Here is a 19,874-nt window from a genome sequence, read left to right on the forward strand (position 1 = left end):
ATTCAGCAGCTGTTAAATCTCACGCGAGTTTGTGAGGCTTGTGGAATCAACTTTCAGCAACAGAACCCACCTTGGAGTTTGTGGTTGCCCTTTAATGGGGAGAGCATTAAGGGGTAGCCACTGAAGTGCTCTCCCATCTGCCGTCTAGCAACTGCCTTTCCATCAGGTTATCTGAACTGCTTCCATCCCAGCTTTAAGAACTGGTGCTTTTTCTCTCCTCCCTCCTCATCCCCTTTTTCTTTTGTATCGTGTATTTTAGACTATAATCCTGAGGTCAGGGACTAATGATATTTAGTAAGCTTCTCCGGAAGCCTTTTCAACTGAAGAGCAAGATTAAAATGCTCTAATTAAATAAAGCATATATATGCATGTTTTGTTTAAAGCAGGTTTGCTCTGCTCTTCAGCTGAAAAGTCTCCCAGGGTGGCTTCCAGAAGCCGTCAACTGCTTGCCTTCTTACTTACAGCCAGAAAATATTGGAATGAGTTGGCTCTGCCTGTCATTTGCTCTTGCTCCACTTACCATTGGTATTCCTCCCTTCTGCCCTGCCATTCTCACTGAGCACCATCCGCAACAGAGAGTGACACCCACCTTTTCTCCACTTGCCCATTTTATCCTTGCAGCAGCTCTAAGGCTTAAGTTAGGCTGAGGGATTTTGACTGGCCTAAGACTACCCTGGCAATTTCTGTGGCTGCGTGAGGAATTTGAATTCGGCACTCTCCTGTCATAGTGTGATGCTCTAACCACTACACCACCCTGCCTCTTGGTTACATTCTATTCTGTTGTCTGTGCCCTGCCATGGTTTTGGCTCACCCACTGCTGTTTAGGCATAATTTTAGTTGTTGTTTTTTTCAAAGGCAGCTAGTTTTCATTTCAAAACCCATCTTCCCAAAGTTTCAGGGTGTTGACTGCCCAATTTATGGGTTTTTCAGAATCTGCTGTTTGTTTTTAGGTCTGAGCAATGCTTTTAAGCCTCACTGGGGCAAGGGGCTTGCTTTATCATATTGTCAGTATGGAGTCCTGCCTGGGTGCCCAAGTCTAATTCAGGTGCTTTTGTAACAACTGTGATTATAAGATGTATTTTGGGCTCGTATTGACTTGAGAAAGCCTCTGAGTTGGAGGGAGGGAAGGTCTTGTTTTTCTTTTGGTGCAAATCAGCAAGTGTTTCTTGAAATCCACTAGTAAATCCTCAAGGGGAGAATCCATAAAGGCCTCAGAATCTCTCCTCCTCTTCTCAAAAAAGTTATTTAAAAATGCCTGGCATTTGGATTTGTGCAGCTATCTTGAAATCACAATAAACAATCTTGATCCAATTTTGTTCCTTTGAACTGCCTTATTGAAATAAATGTTCCAGTTGTTTTTATTTCCAGAGACACTGAAATTAATTGGACCAAGCAAGTTAGATTGAAACCGGGTTTGAATTTGAAACTCCTTCTGTCTTGTCTTCTGTGTACTTGTGTACATCATTGTTGAGCTGGGCAAATCAACAAGTGTACATGGCTGGTACCTGTGTTGTGTGAAATGTGCTAACTAACTTCTTGTAGAGTTGGAGACAGAAGCTTGACAGTCTAGGTCAAGGACTCTTCTTTAAAAGAGAGCACAATGGCAGATGTCTTGGAGGAGAAGAGGACCATGGCTCATTGGGCAGAGCACCAGCTTGGCATATGTAATGTAACAGGGCCAAGAAAGACTTCTCTTTGTCTCTAAGACTTTGGAGAGCTGCTATTGGCTGACATCACACAGATAGATGGACAGATGCTCTGACTCTGTGTATGAAGTAGCTTTATATGTCAGCTGAAAGTAAAAGGGAGGTGTTCCTGTTTGTTCCTTCTGCTTGTCAACAAGAGACAAGTGAAGGAAAAAGCAAGGAAGAGAGAGATGTGGGTGAGGGTTAGTGGCACTGGTTAACAGACCAACTGTAGGCCAGATTGAGCCTGTGCTCCTCTAGTTCGCACTATATAAGAAGAGCCCTGCTGGACCAGGCTAGAGGCTCATCCAAACCAGTGCTCTGTTCTCACAATGACCAGTCTCTTGCCCATGAGAAGTCCACAAGCAGGACCTTGAGTGCAGCTGTTCTGTTCCCCAGCAACTGCTATTTTGAGGCATACTGCCTCCGACAGTGGAGGAAAACATGGCCTTTGGTAGCTGCCTGCTCCATGAATTTATCTGATTCTCTTTCAAAGCCATCCAGGTTGGTGGCCATCACTGCCTCTTGTGGGAGTGCATACCATATTTTATCTGTGTGTTATATGAAGGAGGACTTTCTTTGGTCTGTCTTGAATCTACCAAAGCTCAGCTTCATTGGATGTCCCTGAGTTCCAGTATTGTGAGGGTTGGACAAAGGAGTCAGATTAAATAAATCCACTCCTGCAGCTAGCAGTATAGGATCCAGCCAGAGCTAGGTCCTTCCCGGAAGACTTAGCAAAATACATTTACCAGGTGCAGTTGTATTTCTTCCTTTTTAATTGCGTATTTTGTCGCTGAAGCTGGTAAACACATCTCATAGTTTGCTTGCTCTTCTGATGCTAGGCAAGAAAAGAACACCCCACCATACCCATTCTCTGTGCAGCCAGCTTGACTGTTGTGTTTTTGTTGAAAAAAGTATTGGATGAAGAAAGGATCTTTCTTTGTACTTCTTCCAAAATCTCCCATTTGCACCAACCCATCTCTTTTTAACCCAGTGCCTCTTTGGGGAACTCCCCCCCCCCAAAAAAGAGAGCTAAAGTGTGCATTTGATCCAGCTGGCTTTTCACTGATTCCTGCAAGACAGAATGATCTCAAACAGGATTTTTATGAGGGTCCTGAATATGAGTAGATCATGGGGCAGGGCAGGGGGACAGGGAGAGAATGTGCATCCGGATCTACTAATTAAATCATGATGGATAGTATGAATTTTCAATTTTGTCATCAGGATGAGAGATCAACGCTTTGAGAAAGAGAACTGCTGAAACCAACTGGGTATGTAATCATAATCACTCCTTCAAATAGCAAACCCAGTGCTCCAGTGCCGGCAGGACTACAGCCAAAACTAAGAAATGAGAGGGCTCAGCTTGCTTGAGTAAATCCCAACAAATGCAGAAGTACAAAAATCTAAAGGAGTTGCATCCAGCCAAGTTCTACTCAGAGCAGAACCATTAAACTTAAAGAACTGCCATATATGGTGGTCATGTGCCAAGGCGGCAGGATTCTGGGATACTGTTTTAGTGAAACGAGCAAAATAACAGGCAAAGATATTGTTAAAACCCCACAAACCGGCACTGCTAAACCATTTTAAGGAAGAAAATGAGTACAAAGCAGAGAAAATGCAATATAATAGCAAAAGGGCTATATGTGTTGTAATGCTATGACTTCTCATTATCCGTCTTACACAACTGGGTATTTTAAGAATCTTTATTATCTTCTTTATTGTACATATTTTGGAAATAAATAAATAATAAACAAAACGAGGGGCAATTAAAGAGCGAAAATTAGCCATCTCCATCAGTTTCAATAAGTCTACTCTAAGTAGGACTAACATGGACTACAACCACAACCTCCTCTCTCAAAGCCCAAGCACAAAAACACACAACAGCACAGCAAACACTGAGCATACTTGGTGACCTCTAGTAACTTTGTAATGTTCGTTAGGGAGTGTCAAGTCATTTTATTACGGTCAATGATCAGTATCAGGATAAAATCACCAATTACAAAGTTTAAAATCTCAGAACAAACTAAAATAAAAACAAAATTACATATACAGTACATTAAAAAGCAGTTCTAGTTGATCATTTATCTGTCAGAAGGGAACCCTTCTGATCTAAGGGTGATCATTTAGTGCTCAGTTACCAGAAAACTAACATTATGGCATTTGTCAAAAAAACCTAGGGGACACTGCTGGACTATAGATGGACATAAAGTAGAACAGGTCTCCTGCAGTTATGGAATGAGGATACACTGCAACAATTTTGTTGCCCGCCTTACTTGCACATTTTTAAATCTTAAGCAGCAGTCTGAGGTTCTGCTGCTCCTTGTTTGCGTTTTCCAGGTTCAATTTAGGCTGCATTCTAAGAGGAAGCACAAGGCAGCTGGAGGAGGAGTGTCTTTGCAGACTCAGTTTACCTCTGTGAGACCTAGAACGTACTCAAAGCCAGTGTTATTTTCCTAGAAAAAGAGGTGCCAGAACTCCCTTATTCTTCTAGAGTGGCAATGGTGCCGGCTTGAGAGGGGCCAGAACTGAGTTCTGGCTGAAAAAAAGCCCTGTCCAATGTTGAAGGAGAATGATAAGTAGAGAGAGCAAGCAAGCTGTCACTGGGTGGTTGTCTGCTGTTAATGGCTGAAGCTCCTTATTATTATTATTAATGCTCTTCAACTGAGGATCACAGGGCAGTTTACAGTGTAAAAACACATAAGTACATATCAAAATAGCAATGCCACCCTCCACAAACACATGCAAAATGTTAACAAAATGAATGTCACTGAATAGCTGCCCAAAGATGTTCTTGGTTTGGGATCTCTCCCTTTAACTCTTTGAAACAGCCGCTACACCTGCAAATTTCAGTATCCTCTGTGTGATGATGACACAACTTTCTTTTTGATTTGGGCAGCTGCAGAAAAGCGCCCCTCCCCCGGTATCGCCGACTGTTTTGCTTAAAAAAACATCCACAACCTTGTCAATAGTAGAAGTCCACCCAACCAGAATTATTTCAATGCTAGTTTCTGTGGCAACCAGCATATCCAGCCACAGAATTAGATTACGGGGAGAATGAGTTTTAAAAAAAATATGGAGGGGCTTTTTCTTTACTTTTACAGGATTTACTTAAAAAAAATAATTAAAAAATCCTGATTCTCCTTTCTTTTTTCAGTTTCATACAAACTGTTTGCATATCCAGGAACTTTGGATAGTTTTTCAAACACATTTTTAATGGTGCACAGTTATTGTTACATCCTGTTCCAATTCTTCCACATGGGTTCCCAAGTGATATAGTTATTGGCTCCTGATAGTTACTAGATGAAACTGGTGTTCCTTGCATAAGCTCTGCTCCTCTGTAAAGTCTTTTTAGGTTGTGGGACAAAAGAGCTTCATGCAGTTTTTTGCTCCAATGCAGTGTGTCTTTAAAAAGGAGAATTTGTCATCTGAATTTCTCCCTTGGATTTGGAGTTCTGAATGACCTCACCCTTGTTTCCAGTTGAAGTGAAATGGCAAGGAATGCTTTGCTATTTCATTATTCCCACTATTTCTTATGTTCAGGATGTGAGTGCTGCTGCTTATTTAGCCCAAACAAGCACCTAACATGCTCAAAAAAAGAGAGAACTCTGGTTCAGGAGAACTCTAAAGCTTGGAAAAGTTCAAAAAAAGCATTAGGCAAATAACCGTCAGAGAGGGAACCCCTCTTCCTGCCTTCAGAGGTGTAGGAAGGTCAGGAGGATCCCGGTGCGGAAAATTTCTTGTCACCCACCCCATTGGGTTTTGGGTTTGTTTGCCTGAAAAAAATGATTTTATGTTATTTCATATTTTCTGAAAAAGAATGTCCTCTGATAACAAGTAGGTGACTGTAGACAGATACTTAAATCTACAGGATGGATTGTGTTTTGGCTTGTCTTATTTTATTTATATTTACTATTTATTTAATAAAATTTATTTTCTGCAAAGTGGTTTACCGAAACAAAAAAAAACACCACAGCAGTAAAATCAAGAAAAATTAACAATCCTACTTTAAAACATACAAAAGCTAAAATATTAAGATTAAAATTACTTCAACTTCCTAAGCATCTAGGTATGCTTGCCTAAAGAAGAATGCTTTTAGCAGGTGCCCAAAAAGAGTCTAGCAAAGGCACATGCTTTGTTGCAATAGGTGGGGAGTTCCAAAGTGCAGGTGCTGTCACAGTAAACAATGCAGTACAGATATTATGTGGAACCTGTAGTAGTGCTATAATGCAGTACAGATATTATGTGGAACTTGTAGTAGTGTTTTATTATTGTGATTTCACCATGCTCTGTATTATCTGAAAAGGAAAACATTTATTTAAAAAACAGGACTGCACAGCAGCAATCTAGTCTCATCATGATCAGTGGGACTTATTCCTGAGCCGACGGTGCATAAAATGGGCTGCAATCCTATACACCCCTTGCATCCAACTTGTACCTAAAACTCTGCACAAGCCTGCACCAGAGAATTGTAGAGTTGGAAGTGACCCCTAAGGGTCATCTAGCCAAACCCCTGGGGTAATGCAGGAATCTCAACTAGACCATCCCTGACTGATGGCCATCTATCTTCTGTTTTTCCCCTCAACCCAGGACACACAATAACAGAGACTGGAGGTGGGGGAAAAGATAAATTTTGACAATGGGGCAGATTTGTCAGGCATGCACAGGAACAGCCTGAAGACTTTACACAGAGAGGAACCCCACACGGGTTCCCCCACACGTAATGTGACAGGCAGGGAGCCAGCTCAGATAGAGAGAAAGACATTGGGGGAGGGGAGGACAAAAGAGTACCAAAGTCCACCCATTTTATCCTCTTTGGGATGGTGGCGCTAGGGCTCTGGGACCACCCTCCCTAAAATATTAATTTTTCTTCAATGTATTGTTACCACTGTTATTCTATAGTACAGATCCTTTTTAAATTAACCACTTTCTCTAAAATTAAAACAATAGAAGTAATCAGTAGCATAGATATCAAAGGAAGGCAAGAGAATAGTCCCTAATAGATACAGTGGTACCTCTGGTTGCATACGGGATCCATTCCGGAGGCCCGTTCGCAACCCGAAAAAAACGCAACCCAAGTCTGCGTGTGTCGTGATTCGCCGCTTCTGCGCATGATGTCATTTTGCGCGTCTACGCATGCGTCGAAACCTGGAAGTAACCCTTTCCGGTACTTCCAGGTTGCCACGGGACGCAACCTGAAAAAATGTAACATGAAGCAAATGTAACATGAGGTATGACACAGATACACAAGGACACAGAAGTAAATAATCCAACCTTGGGGAGAGGCGTGGGAATGTACAGTTTGCTGTACTTAGCCTCAAGATGGGAGAAGAAGAAGAAGAAGAGTTTGGATTTGATATCCCTCCTTTCACTCCCCTTCAGGAGTCTCAAAGCGGCTAACAATCTCCTTTCCCTTCCTCCCCCACAACAAACACTCTGTGAGGTGAGTGGGGCTGAGAGACTTCTGAGAAGTGTGACTGGCCCAAGGTCACCCAGCAGCTGCATGTGGAGGAGCGGAGACGCGAACCCGGTTCCCCAGATTACGTGACTACCGCTCTTAACCACTACACCACACTGGGAGACTGAAAGGGCTTAAGAAATAAAAAATAAAAGTCTTGTGTCTAGGAGTATTTTTCTGCAAAAGCGTCAGGCTAGTTGTCAAAAGTGTGAACTTCATTAATAGACCCTATTTAAAGGAATTGGTCAATTAGCCACAGAATTGCTTTGCTGATTTTTTCTCAACTTCTTTTAATTACACAACTGCTTTTGGGGGGTCCTAGCTTCATGCAGGGGAGACTAGTGGGGGGTGGCGGAGGGAAGGGGATCTTCATGCAGGGAAGACTGGGGCAAAGGGGAGGCTGGCCTGCCGAATGCCCAGGGCAGCACTGAGCAGCTCCTCCCAGTGCCACGTGTGGGCAAAACAGGGTGGCAGCGCTGCCATTGTTCCGCGCGCTCCACTTTCAGGGGCAGCAGAGGCTTTTCGGAGGGAGAATGGGGCCTGAAGCGGGTGCACAGGACAGGCAGCGGCCTTGGCAGGCCTCCTCAACAGCCTGGAAAGTCAGCCCATGTGAATAAAATGAGACTAGGCCGAGTAGATTCAGCCTTGCCTTTGCCCCGCCCCCAACCTAGCTTGCCAATCGGCTGTGGGCAGGGGGCGGGCCAAAGGCAAGGCAAGGCCTAGTCTACTCGGCCTAGTCTCATTTTATTCACATAGGCTGACTTTCCAGGACCCGGGAAGCCAAGCGGAGGGTAGGGCAGTAGGGCTTTTTTTTTTTTAATGCCTGCTCCAAAGGTCTTACCTTACTATGGTAGGGATTATATAGCTATATCTGAAATTTCATGCATATTAGTTAATATCTTGACCCTGCTCTACTGAATTGAAATTTCAGCCTTCACGACATAGGAAAATGGCCAAGTAAACAGCTATTTTGGTGGAGGAGGGTCAAGATATTAACAAATATGCATGAAATTTCATATATAGCTATATAATCCCTAGTGTAGTAAGATAAGACCTTTAGAGAAGGCATTAAAAAAAAAATAATGTTTTTATGAACCGCCCTAGTAGGGCAGTAATTGTTCCTTGATAATTTGTCAACCCCCTCCATGATGGAACCCAGGGTAGCCCGCCCCCCTCTTCCTGCACCCCTGTCTACCTTCCCCCCAAACAGCCCAAAGAACACTGAGCATGCTCAATAGCCACATGATGCTGGCTGACTACTAGGGGTGGGGAACGGACTGGAGTGGTTGCAATCCTGAGTAGCGGCACTCCAGGCTCTTAACATCTCATTGCTGTTTTTTTATTTCCATATTTTGTACAGATCTTTCAGCTCTTTGGCCTCCTTTCCTCCTGCTGCATTATCAGTGCACCTGGTGTGCATTGGTAAATCATACAAAAAAGGGAATATTGATATTACTGTGTCCATGATTGCATCAGGACACTTTGTACGGCTTTTTGATGCACAGGTATGCTTGTTTTCATCAAGCCAAAATGAACAAGTGGCTGGAACATCTCCACCATGAGGAAATGTTGCAGTGTTTGGAAATATATAGAGAAAAAGAGAGCAAGCGGTGACAGGACTGAAGTTTATGAAATTATGCATGGTGTGGGGAAAGTAGATAGAGGAAAGTTTTTCTCACTCTCTCATAACACAAGAATTTATGGCCATCCAATGAAGTTGAATGTTGGAGGGTTCAGGACAGACAAAAGAGAGCACTTATTCATGCAATGTACAGTTTACTCACTTCCACAAGAGGCAGTGATGGCCACCAACTTGGATGGCTTTACAAGAGAATTGCACTAATTCATGGAGGCAGCTCTTGAGGAGCTGGTCAAATGCTTGCTAGCATGGGGCTAGTTGCAACAGCAGCTATGTTCTGAGATCTCATTTAGTGTGATGAGCACAGCTTGTCTTGTCCTCATGTTTCCCTTTCCTCTGTTTTGGCTTTAACTTCTGATTTTCGTCAATCACCGTTTCCTGTGCCACCCAAACTCAGTTCATGTGAATTATAGTTTGTTTAAAGTTTAAACAATGTGTCTTCATAATCCATGGTTTGAAGTTGACTTGTATCAGACAAACCATAGTTAAGATGAACCACTTTTTTTTAGTTCAGACTACAGGACTGTTAGGAAATGAATGCTTTTGAACTCCTTGTGGCCATGCTGCAGGGGAAAGAAAAGCTCACTAGTTATCATTGTGCTAACCTGTGGGACATAAATGGTGAATATTAAACTGTGGTTTAGCACGATAGCCAAAACAACTCAGCTGTGTACCTAGATCCTTGGAAGTTTTGTCAAACCCAGGTTATGATCATTCCCTGACAAAGGGAGGGAAAGAAGCCCTGGCCCATCTCCAGCCATTAGGCACTCTTTGTCGTTGTTGTTTAGTCGTTTAGTCGTGTCCGACTCTTCGTGACCCCCTGGACCAGAGCACGCCAGGCACTTCTGTCTTCCACTGCCTCCTGCAGTTTGGACAAACTCATGCTGGTAGCTTTGAGAACACTATCCAACCATCTCGTCCTCTGCCGTCCCCTTCTCCTTGTGCCCTCCATCTTTCCCAACATCAGGGTCTTTTCCAGGGAGTCTTCTCTTCTCATGAGGTGGCCAAAGTATTGGAGCCTCAGCTTCACGATCTGTCCTTCCAGTGAGCACTCAGGGCTGATTTCCTTCAGAATGGATGGGTTTGTTCTTCTTGCAGTCCATGGGACTCTCAAGAGTCTCCTCCAGCACCATAATTCAAAAGCATCAATACTTCGGCGATCAGCCTTCTTTATGGTCCAGCTCTCACTTCCATACATTACTACTGGGAAAACCATAGATTTTACTATACGGACCTTTGTTGGCAAGGTGATGTCTCTGCTTTTTAAGATGCTGTCTAGGTTTGTCATTGCTTTTCTCCCACTCTTTACAGAGGGACAAAGGGGGCTTTTCCTGAGATGGAGCTCTGCTTAGGGCAGATAAAATGCTTTATGTGGTGCATTTGAGGAATCTCAAGTTTGAACAACCAGTGTGAGTGGACACGCACTTGTAAACACACATGTGAATTAACTGGCTGTGACACTGTGATCAGTGTGTTTTCAGTGTGCAAAACCCAGCTGTAATGTTTGCAATGCTCCTTAGCTGCCATAACCATCTGCCCGTAGGGTTGCTATGGGAGGGGGCCATAGCTCAGTGGCAGAGCACGTGCAGGATCTCAAGTTCTGTCCCCAGCACCTCCAGTTTAGGAAAGGTTCAGGTAACTGGTGGCAGAAAATATTTCTGCATGGTTGCCTGAAGCATTACTATCCGTCACTTCAGGAAAAATATACTGAGCTAGATGGACCATTGGTCTTGCTCACTATAACACATATTTGTACATTAATAGGAGATGGGAAAGGGGTGGGAGAGTGAACTGTGTGTTCCCTCTGCTTAGCCACCCTCCAAAACCCATCCCCATTATTACTTGGGACCATAAAGCAGGAAGCTTGAGGAAGGATATTCTCCCTTTCATCACTCCCTTCCATCTTGGAGCTAGAGCAGATTAAAAGGCACATAGGAAGTTGTCTTATACCAAGTCAGAACAACAGTTCATCGAGCTCAGCATTGTCTATGCTGACTGGTAGCAGCTCTCTAGGGTTTCAGGCAGTGGACAGATAGGAAGTCTTGTATTCCACTAAGATGTCTGGGGTTGGATCTGGGATGTTCTGCATGCAAAGCAGATGCTCTGCTTCTGGGCTATGGCTCTTCCTAGGCTAGTACTGTAGTTAAGAGTGTCAGCTCATGTTCACATCGCCATACAGTAGCAGCATTGACTGAGTGATTTTGGGTTGGATAATCTCAGCTTAACCTACCCCGGAGGCTTAAAATGGGTCTATTCAGTGAAGTATTGTCTACACTGACTGGCAGCGGCTCTCCAGGGTTTCAGACGGGACATTCCCAGCCCAACCTGGAGAAGCCAAGGTTGATCCTGGGACCTTCTTGCACACAAGGCAGGTTCTCTACCCTTGAGCTACAATGCTAGTAGCAATATCCTTGGAGGTATTCATCTTAGTGCTTCCCAGGATACTCCAGCAGTGCTGCATCAGTTTCAGCTCTTCCAGCTGGCTCTGGAGTGGCCTGCCGAAAGCCAGCCAACGGCCACTAGGTCTGGAATCGAGGCCAGGTTTAATGTTTAGCCAAGTGGGGCAGACGAGGGGGTGGAGGTGGGGGTGATCCTGAGTGCTTCTAAGTCGAGAAGTCTTATCTGACTGGAGAACAATGAAAAAGAAGTGTGATAGCTAAAACCAATGGCCAAGGTAACGTTGGAAGTGGCGGGGACAGTTAGCACTGAGCAGACTCTGGATCAGTGTTCCAAAATGTCTGAAAGGTCAGGTATGCATCCCAAACACTCTACATTTTGGAGCATGAAAGAGAAAGCCCATCCACTGTGTTTCTGCATGAACCCTTGTTCTTCGTGATTGAAGGGAAACTCATGCGGAGTGGCGACAACCAATCTCCTCTGAAGGCAAGTAAACACTGTGTGTCTACACTGGCAGTGACCAGAGAGTAGCATGAATAAAAAAATTATAACAAAAACAACCACCATGTATCTTAATCTTAAGTAGAGGTTGGTGGGGTTCCTGTATTAGGGCTTGGCCACAAAGAGAAAAGTTCTTGCAAAAGAAGGGACATTTTTATATATTTCTGTGTAGAAGTATGTGTGTAAAAAAACCTTTTCCTTCCATTTTTCTTCTGAAAGATGTAGGCAAGCATGCTAAAAAGAAAGTTAAAATTGCACTGTGGTTTTTGAGTGGAGAACTCGCTTTGCAAAGGGAGGTGGACAGGCTGCTTGCTCTCCACCCCCCACCCAGCATTTAAGCGCTGCAGGATTTTCTTTTCCCTTTTTGGTCAGATGGAGAGAGAGAGAGAGAGAGAGAGAGAGAGAGAGAGAGAGAGAGAGAGACTTTCACAAACGCAATTACAAGCTACTGTCTGCCTTGGCCCTCCTCTATTGATCATCATGTCATGACTAAATTTTTAATTGAATCTTAGCTTTTTCTTCGTCTTCTTTTTGCCTTCCAATTAGGGGGCGTTTCGCTTCTGTGACTCCCTCCACTCCATCCACCCTTTCTCCCCCCCCCACACACACCCTGCCACCCTTTATTCAGAAAGCCAGGCTCTGCAATGGCTGCGTGAAGTTGTCTATGTTTCAAGGAGGGTCTCCTGCAGTGATGAAGCTAAACGCAGTAGCAGCAGCAGCAGCAGCAGCAGCAACAACCCTCCATCAGCTGAACTGAGAAGGAAAGCAAAATCTATCTTTTCCCCCTCATCTTCCCCCCCCCCCCGATAGCTTAGAGGGGTCAGTTAGCTATGTCTACTGATGAAGCACTTTTATTCCAGCTCTGTCTCCGAGGACCTGGGCTGTAGACGTGGAGAATTCAGCCGAAAGCATTATGGATCGGTAGAGCTGGTAAGTTGTTGTTTTTTTTAAATTCCCTCCTTATTTTATTTTTAAACAGAATTTTAAGCACAGCCTGTTTCATCCACCCGAATGGCTTTTTGTATAAAGCATCTTGGTGCCTCCTAGCCACAGCTTATCGATTCTTGGCTTATCCTCTCTCCCACCCCCACCCCCCCACCCCGGTTTTTGAGTTACAGCAGGCAAGCTTTGGAAATCGGTGGGTGTGAAAAGCTTGGTGTCTCTTGTTGAGTTGGATTTTAATTGCTCTTCATTGCTGTTTATCTTTCAAATCGAATGCAATATGTACAAATCCCCCTCTCTCTCTCCTGGGGTTTTTGTAGTCTGGTGGGAAAGCTTGTCTTTGCAGCCCAAGGGCAGTAAATAGACCCTGGTTTGTTCCCATGTAAGAGACGCTGGAGGCTGGCATGAAGTACCATAAACTGGTAATTGATTTGGGGGAGCCTTTTCAATTTTTATTTATTAATTTTTTTGTACAGGAGGTTTTGGAAACATGACAAGAATTTTAAGATGTGGCAACAGGAAGTACGGAAAAGGGTTCTCCTTCCTAAACATCTTGTCTGCCTTTTTTTTTTTAAACCCATTTGCCATCCATTTCCTCCATTCTTCCCCCACCACTTTGATTTTTGAATGGAGGTTGGAGAAAATGCTCTGGCACACACTGTGCAGCAATCACCTGAATCAGGGTGCCGTTTTTGGACTCTGATTATTTTAGAATGGAATTGTACAAGTTGGCCACAGAGGAAGGAAGGAAGACTGGAGGCAGAGGAACCCTTCCTCTTACTGCCACACAATTGCAGGGGTATAGCTAATGGTCAAATATGTGTGCATCCAGGTATTGGCGCCTGATAGATTATTGTTGGGCAATGCTGTGCCAAGGAGACTGAATCCGTGTGTGTATTTGGGAACCGTAGGGCTAGCAATTTCAGTAAGAATTCACCAAAATATGTTCTCACCAAGGAGGCCACTGTTTGGTTGCTTGTTTCAAAAGAAACATGCATAAATTGAGGGGCAGGGATTGTTGGTTTTGTTTTTGCTTTTGCTTTTTTGATGTGAATAAGATTAAAGTTAATAAGGATAGCCCTGGCTGAGTGGTAGAGCATCTGTTTTGCATGCAGAAGGTCCCATGATTGATCTCCAGCATCTCCAGGTAAGGCTAGGAGAGATCCCTGTTTGAAACCTTGGAGAGCCTCTGCCAATCAGTGTAAACAGTACTGAGCTGCATGGACCCATGGTCTGACTCAGTATAAGAAGTTTCTTGAATGCCCGTGATATATCTGCAGGGAGGGCAGTAACTAGTAGCAGTGCATCTTTTTTGTGTGCAGAAGCTCCCAGGTTCAATCCCAGGCATCTCCAGGTGGGACTGTGAATGACCCCTGCCCGAAACCCTGTAGAGCTACTTCCAGTTAGTGTAGGTCAGGGATGATGAATCTGTGGCCGCACGGATGTCCCTGTACTCTAGCTCCCATCAGCCTTACCTGGCATGGCTAACGGACAGGGATGCAGGGAGTTGTAGTTTGCTTGCTCATCCACACCAGTGGAAATTATATGGGTGCCCATCTGCACCGAGAAAACCCAAGGGACCATTGTCATCAGTTTTATTTTGAAAAGTGCCCCCTCCTGCTTTCCCTTTCTGGAAAGGAGCTGTGCAAAGCAGCTTACAAATAGAAAAGCAAAAAAGGAAAAGGAAAGGAAAAAGCACCAGTGATCCAGCCATTAAAACACAAATGATTCAATTAAAAACAGCAGGAAAAAGCAATGTGCAAGCAGTATCTCCCTCGTCTCATCTGAGGAGTAAAGGGCTGCTGGATTAGGCCAGCACCCCATCAAGTCTCAGCACAGCCAACCAGATGCCCTCATGTGAAGTGCTCAGGCAGGACCCAAGCACAACCTCAAGTCTCCCCACTTGCAGTTCCCATTAGCTGGTACTTAGATCAGAGAAGTAGAATAGAGCCATCCAGCTTAGCAGTCAGGGTCAGTGTAAGCCTGAAAGAGTCCCAGAGAGGTGCAAGTTTATCCATTCTCTCTCTCTCTCTCTTTCTCCGGGTGTGTGCGCGCACACACATACAGTCTTTCTTGGAAGAGTGCTGGATTGCTGCTGCATTTCAGATTCAACCTACTTTCATGAAACTTGAACCTGCTACTTGCCCTGCCATCAGTGGCGAAGGGTGAACACTCAGCTCTCTTCTCTCCCCACTTCCCCTTCTGCGGTCCTTGTAGATACTTGAAAAATTACCGTATTTTTTGCTCTATAAGACTCACCTTTTCCCTCCTAAAAAGTAAGGGAAAATGTGTGTGCGTCTCATGGAGCGAATGCAGGCTGCGCAGCTATCCCAGAAGCCAGAACAGCAAGAGGGATTGCTGCTTTCGCTGCGCAGCGATCCCTCTTGCTGTTCTGGCTTCTGAGATTCAGAATATTTTCTTTCTTGTTTTCCTCCTCCAAAAACTAGGTGCGTCTTATGGTCTGGTGCGTCTAATAGAGCGAAAAATACGGTAGTTTTCCTTCCTTTGGAAGGGCTGGCACATCCAAAGGAAGTGTTCGCATCAACCTTGCAAGGTAAACTAGTCTGAGGCAGAGTAATTCACCAAAGGTCACTCAGTGAGCTTCATGGTTTGATTAGGGATTCGAGCCCAGGTCTCTTCGGTCCGAATATAACATGGTGATCACCACCCCACACTGGCTGCCTGGCTTTCCCTTTTCCTCATATGTTTTTGAGTTATAACTCAGCTGTCCTCAGCTGTTGTAGGCCTTTAACCTCAACATGTTGCATGAGACCCAGTTTTAATTATATATCAGCTTTTCTACTTCTCTCTGTCTTTGTCAAGCCACATCAACCCTGCAGGCATGCTGGTTTAACAAAGTCATTCCTTCTTCTTGGGCAACACTGATACAAATCAGTAGCATATATCAAGGGTGCTTCACTCTGAGGGACACATTCCTTTCTTGGCAACCTTTTTTTATTATTTGTTGGGAACGGGGGTTGCACATGCCAGCGATGGGTGGGATAAGAGGCAGAAGGGGGCAGATCAACTGATGTACCTTTTGGTGCAACTTTTACCTTTGGTGAAAAAAGCTAGTTTCTAGAGACTTCAATTCACTAGGGTCTGCCCAGGAATAACTAAGGATGGTGCCCCACAGTGGGTGAGGCACTAGGGAATGTGTTGCTGTGACAACTGTTGACCTAGATCACTTGAAAGGGCTGTTAGACGAATGGAGGGCAGGTATACCAAAGCGGGGTTAGCCTGGCTGGTGAAATGGACCCTCCAGGTTCAGGAGCAGTCTATCTGTCTGAATGCTAGTTGCTAGTGGGGTGGGTGGGGCAAAGCTATTGTCTTCATGCCCTGCTTTTAAACTTCCCAGTACCACCAGACTCACTGCCATTGGAGTCAGAGTCCTTGACTAAGTGGACCTTTGTCAGATCCAGCAAGGCTCTTCTTATGTCCCATGAGCTCAGTGGCAGAGAATCTGCTTCTTGTGCAGAAGGTCCCAGGTTCAATCCTCAGCTTCTTCAGGTAGTGTTCAGACAAAGACTCTTTGTCTGAAACCCTGGAGAGCTGCTGCCAGTCAGTGTATACAATACTGAGCTAGATGGACGAATGGTCTGACTTGCTATGAGACAGATTCCTATATTATGAGCACCCAGAACCTCCAGCCTGAAGCACTGGCCTCATCTCCCCTCTGCTTGCCTTCTCGTAAGGCTGCTTTTTGCAAGCACACCCTGGCTTCCTTTGCTCAGCAAGACAGTGCCTGGGTTTCTCTTCAGCCACTGCCTTGCAAGATTGGATCTGGCATACATCTTCTGTTCATCTCCCCCCTTGTGAATCCGAGAACCTGGCTCTGGACGAAGAAGCACCAGTGAATAACGAAGAAAGGAGTAACCAGCACCACATGCTGTGATCTTATTAAATCACTAATCCTCCTTCCTCAGTGATGTCATGCTTGCAGGATGATTCTGCTGGCAGGGAAGGAGGTCTCCTTGGTGTCTTTGGATGTAGGCAAGAAAAATTAATCTGCCAAGAGGGTGTCCCTTCCTCTTTCTTAGACTTGAATGCAGTCCGAGAGCATCTGTTCATTTTCCAGCAGATATATAAAAAGTTGGAGAAGGCTGAGCCTTTCTATATCTTGCACCCTCAACTCTGTCCCTAACTCAGGGATAGGGAGCTGGATACTATCAATGAGCAAAATCCTTATCTCCCAGCAGGGCTTGTTTGACAGGTGAGTGGGGGCCGTGGGATTGACCTCTTGCCAATCACATGGCATTGCAAAAATGTCTGTTGGCCTCGTTTTGACCCACAATGATAATCAGTTGATCCTTGAAGCTTGCAAAATGTCACAACTAAGTCACTAAGCCCCGCCATAGTGACTAGCCTGCAAAAGAAAAGGAAAATATACAAATTCTAGCCTATTGCAATACTAGAAATCTTTGTTTCTCTGTGCTGGCCACAGAACAGGACAAGCCCTATATATGGAAATGCAGGCAGTACGCCCACTTGTCAATCTGCTGGTGTCATTCCAGTGGGTGACAGCAGGGTTCAGTTCTGGGGTGGCTGCACCCATCAGTTCCCCATAGAAAACTATCGCTGAGCTAAAGCAGCGGGATTCTTCAGCTGACAGCAGCTGCCTGCTGGAGTGACACTAGCTGATAGACAGGTGGGTGTGCAGTTAAATCCTCCTCATATCCCTGCAGAGAGCCAAACTGAGCTGGGGAATGTGCTGGTGAAGCAGACTTCTGCAGAGAGTAGTATTGAAGTCTTTGCTCATCATCTGAAACGCAGAGACTTGAGTTCTGCTCAGTGCTGCTCCCTGTTTGCTATCTCCTCCCACCCCATCTCTGCAGGTCAACGCTGAGAGATCAATCTCCTGACATCACTGTGATGTCAGATGACTGATAGGTGGGTAGCCCAATCCACCTGTCAAAGTCAACATGCAGAGGTGCTGGGAGATAAAAACCTGGCCCTTCGGGCTAAAAAAGGTTCCCTTACCCTAGTAGTAAAAGGAAAAGACTTCAACTATCGCAGAGACCAAGCAGACTGTCAGAGGAGGAACTGAGAAATCCGCTCCTTCTACCATACCCCTCCCAGGCATTCCTAGTTGCTTATAGCAAATTGTAAAGTGCAAGACTCTCTCGCTGTGTAAGGTACTTGCTAGCATCCATTTCTAAGGCTTAACAGATATGTCCTCTCTGCACTTTGGGGGAAGAGTGTGACATAACTGAAGCATCCCTTCCCTTGCACTCCTGGGTACTATCTGTCATTGACCATGGTCAAGAGTCCATCCACTGGTCAATAGATATGTCCATGTGTGAGCAAGAGATTTCCAGAAGATCAGCAGGAGTCCTATGTAAGAGCAGGGTCTGAGAGAAATAAATATTTATTTAGAAATTCTTGACCATTCTCATTTTATTACATATATAGCACTACCTATGTACATGGTTCTTTACAAAGAATAGCTGGGAGGGTGTCTAGTGGAATAAGAAGCAACAAAAGAGGTGCATAGCACTATTATACATGTCTGTGGTGCAATTGCACTTGGAATACTATGTATGGTTCTGGCTGCCTCACCTGAAAAAGGATATTGTAGAACTGAAGAAGGTTCAGAAAAGGGCAACCAAAATGATCGAGGGAGTGTAGAAACTCACCCTATGAAGCAAGGCTACAACATTTGGGGCTTTATGGTTTTGAGAAAAGACAAGTAATAACAGGAAGACAAGATCAAGGTGTATAGCAGGATGCATGGTGTGAAGAAAGTGGGGAGGGAGAAGTTTCTCTCTTCTCTTTAAACACTAGAACTTGAGGTCATCCAATGAAGCTGGACATTGGAAAATTTAGGACAAAAAATATGCTTCTTCACATGGCACATAGTTAATCTATAGAATGCACTCCCAGAAGTTGTTATGGGCACCGACATGTATGAGTTTAATAATAATAATAAAAATAAAATATTTATACCCCGCCCTCCCCGGGCAGAGCCGGGCTAAGGGTGGCTAATATCAGTAAAATTACAATAAAAACATAATAGGGGGGAAAAGCAATTTAAAATACAGGTTAAAAATACAATTTAAAATGCAGCCTCATTTTAATAATAGCCCATAGATCAAAACCATAAGGGGAGGGAAACATAAGGGTCAGACTGAGTCCAAGCCAAAGGCCAGGCAGAACAACTCTGTCTTGCAGGCCCTGCGGAAAGATGTCAAGTCCCGCAGGGCCCTAGTCTCTTGTGACAGAGCGTTCCACCAAGTCGGGGCCAGTACTGAAAAGGCCCTGGCCCTAGTTGAGACCAATCTAACCACCTTGCGACTTGGGGCCTCGAAAATGTTGTCATTTGTGAACCTTAAGGTCCTCCGTGGGGCATACCAGGAGAGGCGGTCCCGTAGGTACGTGGGTCCTAGGCCGCATATGGCTTTAAAGGTCAAAACCAGCAACTTAAACCTGACCCTGTACTCCACTGGGAGCCAGTGCAGTTGGTAAAGCACTGAATGTGATCCCGCGGCAAGGACTCCGTAAGGAGCCTCGCCGCAGCATTCTGCACCTGCTGGAATTTCTGGGTCAGCTTCAAGGGCAGCCCCGCGTAGAACGAGTTGCAAAAATAAAGTCTGGAGGTGACCGTTGCATGGATCACTGTGGCCAGATCAGGGCGAGAAAGGTAAGGGACCAACTGCTTAATATGGCGGAGATGGAAAAATGCCACCTTTGGTGTGGCTGCAACCTGCGCCTCCATGGAAAGGGAGGTGTCGAAGGTTACACCCAAGCTTTTTAAAGGAGAGGATTGAACAAATTCATGGAGGATAAGGTGACTAGCCACAATGGCTATGCTGTACCTCCATTGTTGGAGTTACTAGGCCTCTTAATATCACTTGCTGGGTATCACAAGTGGGAAGAGCTCTGTTGCACTCAGGGCCTGCTTGCGGGCTTCTTGTGGAACATCTGTTTGGCCACTGAGAACAGGATGCTGGACTAGGTGGGCTCCCTTTGGAATGATCCAGCAGGGCTCGTCTTACATTCTTAAGTGGGAAAATGGAGACATGATTAAGCAGGTGAAAGAAAGACTATGTGATTATTCCCACTGGATTGTTACAATAAGGACTAGGGTGAGGAACCAAAGGCTTCCTGGAAAATAATGGTTTGCGGGGGGAGGGAGTGCAGCTTAAGGGAGGTGATTGCACAAAGGCATATTGGAAGGCTTTTCTAGCAAGGCATAAGGCACAGCAAGGGGAAAGGGGCTGAGTTTTCCCAGAAAACAGGAGACCATTGGACAGTA

The 19,874-nt window shown here is 44.9% G+C and overlaps 1 protein-coding gene across 10 annotated transcripts in view; it reads left to right on the forward strand.

The window, feature by feature from the left end:
* The window catches only part of GARNL3 (GTPase activating Rap/RanGAP domain like 3), a 109,333-nt gene that overhangs the window by 23,701 nt on the left and 65,758 nt on the right, over positions 1 to 19,874 (forward strand). For 6 of the 10 annotated variants that reach the window (XM_053373931.1, XM_053373926.1, XM_053373922.1 and 3 more), the window contains one exon: positions 12,538 to 12,607. The exons of 2 other annotated variants lie outside the window; for them this stretch is intronic. In XM_053373931.1, coding sequence (XP_053229906.1) covers positions 12,538 to 12,607 — 70 coding nt within the window. Of the gene's footprint in view, positions 1 to 12,537; positions 12,608 to 13,095; positions 13,142 to 13,727; positions 13,767 to 19,874 lie in introns of those variants that run through there. 2 more of the 10 variants (XM_053373930.1, XM_053373928.1) reach the window with 2 other exon arrangements.

This window comes from Podarcis raffonei, chromosome Z, assembly GCF_027172205.1.
Source record: "Podarcis raffonei isolate rPodRaf1 chromosome Z, rPodRaf1.pri, whole genome shotgun sequence".
Lineage (NCBI taxonomy): Eukaryota > Metazoa > Chordata > Lepidosauria > Squamata > Lacertidae > Podarcis > Podarcis raffonei.